Source organism: Papaver somniferum, chromosome 6 (assembly GCF_003573695.1).
Source record: "Papaver somniferum cultivar HN1 chromosome 6, ASM357369v1, whole genome shotgun sequence".
In the NCBI taxonomy this organism is placed as follows: domain Eukaryota; kingdom Viridiplantae; phylum Streptophyta; class Magnoliopsida; order Ranunculales; family Papaveraceae; genus Papaver; species Papaver somniferum.
In genome coordinates this window covers 108,325,062-108,326,740 of record NC_039363.1, presented here as the reverse complement: position 1 = coordinate 108,326,740, position 1,679 = coordinate 108,325,062, and the positions used below count along the sequence as shown (strand labels likewise).

The 1,679-nt window shown below is 37.5% G+C and overlaps 1 protein-coding gene across 5 annotated transcripts; it reads right to left on the bottom strand.

Annotated features, from left to right (window-relative positions):
• LOC113286022 (60S ribosomal protein L14-1-like) lies at positions 1–1,457 on the bottom strand. Of its 5 annotated transcripts, none has more exons than XM_026534746.1 (4): positions 1,313–1,457; positions 636–765; positions 419–531; positions 1–263 (listed from the first exon to the last, which is right to left on the bottom strand). In XM_026534746.1, the coding sequence occupies exons 1-4, from the start codon at positions 1,313–1,315 to the stop codon at positions 147–149; spliced, it is 363 nt and encodes a 120-aa protein (XP_026390531.1). In that variant the 5' UTR covers positions 1,316–1,457; the 3' UTR covers positions 1–146. The 5 variants fall into 5 exon arrangements, with proteins under 5 accessions (XP_026390531.1, XP_026390530.1, XP_026390529.1 ...); XM_026534745.1 differs by having other exon boundaries at positions 636–770; positions 1,313–1,376; XM_026534744.1 differs by lacking the exon at positions 1,313–1,457 and adding an exon at positions 1,079–1,281.
• Positions 1,458–1,679: the final 222 nt, after the last annotated feature.

The following is a 1,679-nucleotide window of genomic DNA, read 5'->3' as shown; positions in this document are numbered from 1 at the left end:
TAAAGAAACTAAAAGAAAATATCTGCCAGAAAGCAAAGACTCAAGATACAGAGAAAGTATGCTGGCTAAGCTTCCCATAACATAATCCAGTACAAGTATATTACACACTAATGCAGTTTTTTAGTCTAGAGCAGGAGAACAAAAGATTATGCAGCCTGGTGCTCCAGCTCAGCCTTCCTCCGCTTCAAGACCCTGATGGCGATCTCCGTCCTAGCAGCATGTTCCTTCAACAGGAAAAACTCCTGACGAACATCTTCAGCCATCTGCCACATTCAAAAGTATTGAATTAGCTCAATCACTACCCTGAATCTCAATTATCTCCAACGTACAATCACATTTTAACCAAAACAGACAGGTCCAAAACCCCTTTTCTAGGAAACAAATTTGCAAAAACAGAATAAAAAATCGTTGGACAAACCTTGATCTTTGCCAACATGACCTTGAACCTGTCGAAGTCATTCAAGGATGCTCTTTTCTTCTGAACATTAAACTTTCTACCCCAAGAGCTGCTTTCCCATTTCTTCTTAACATCTATCCAACATTTAAACAAACAGTAAGATTAGTGATAAGTCAGATGCAGTGAACATGGTTATCAATTTCTATGAACACTAGGAGGAATAAAGCTGGCAACTTGCCTGCAACCTCCATGGCGCGAATCAAAACCTTCTTTTTGGGGGTTCTACCAATGTCAATCTTGATGTCTGTTAACGAGAGCCTTTTGAAGCTCATTTGGCTTCTAACCATATCAGGAGCATCAACAAGTGCCTGTTCTATTCAGGAAAAGTAATAATCAAAACATCAGGAGATAACATGGTGAAAACTTTAAAGTATTAAGGATCCAGTGTTTCCAGATCCATCAGGAGCATTCAAGAGTTTTTTTTTTTTTTTTTATGTAATAAGATGATACAGTAAAACCCATCGCTAACCCTTCTACCGGAAAGAATATAACCACAAACGGAGATATGAAAAAATTGCGTAGCTCAGATTACACATTCATAGAGCAAAAACAACAAATCGATCTGAAATAAAAAGCTTATCCTGTTTTGGTCGATGACATCAACAATGACTACAAGTTTACCATAATTTTCTCCGTAGTTAACGAGAGCAACTCTCCCGATCTCAACATAACGCTTGAAAGGCTACGAAATCAGAAAAGATAACACCACAAATTCTGCTAAACCCTAGTTTGAAAAATTGAACTACGAAATCACCCAAATCAAACATAAAAAAAAAAATAGAACTAGGGAATCAATCCCTGAAATAATGATTTATCAGACCAGAGAATAAGGGGAACTAGATAAAAAAAATTTACCATTTTGAGATTTCTGGCGGTGGGAGTTTGTTCGCATCATGGATTAGGGGTTTGTTCTTATTTGTGAATGTACGTGCAATCCGCACGGGTCATTGGCAGGCCGGGCATTATCCTTACTTACTTTGGAAAGCCCTGCCTTAGTTAGTTAGTTTGGTGGCCCTGTCGGTCTTTTGCTTTTGTAAATTGAGGTGCTTTGTTCATAAATCCTTTATTGTGTGATAATAAGATCTTGCTTAATTGACTAAGGCTAATTAACTAACTTGGGTTAAAGTACTGTATGTATAGTACTTCATGTCGTACAACTAAAGAGAAATGGGGAGGGTGTTCTGTTACTTTCTCTTAATTGAATTTTACAAAATGTATGATG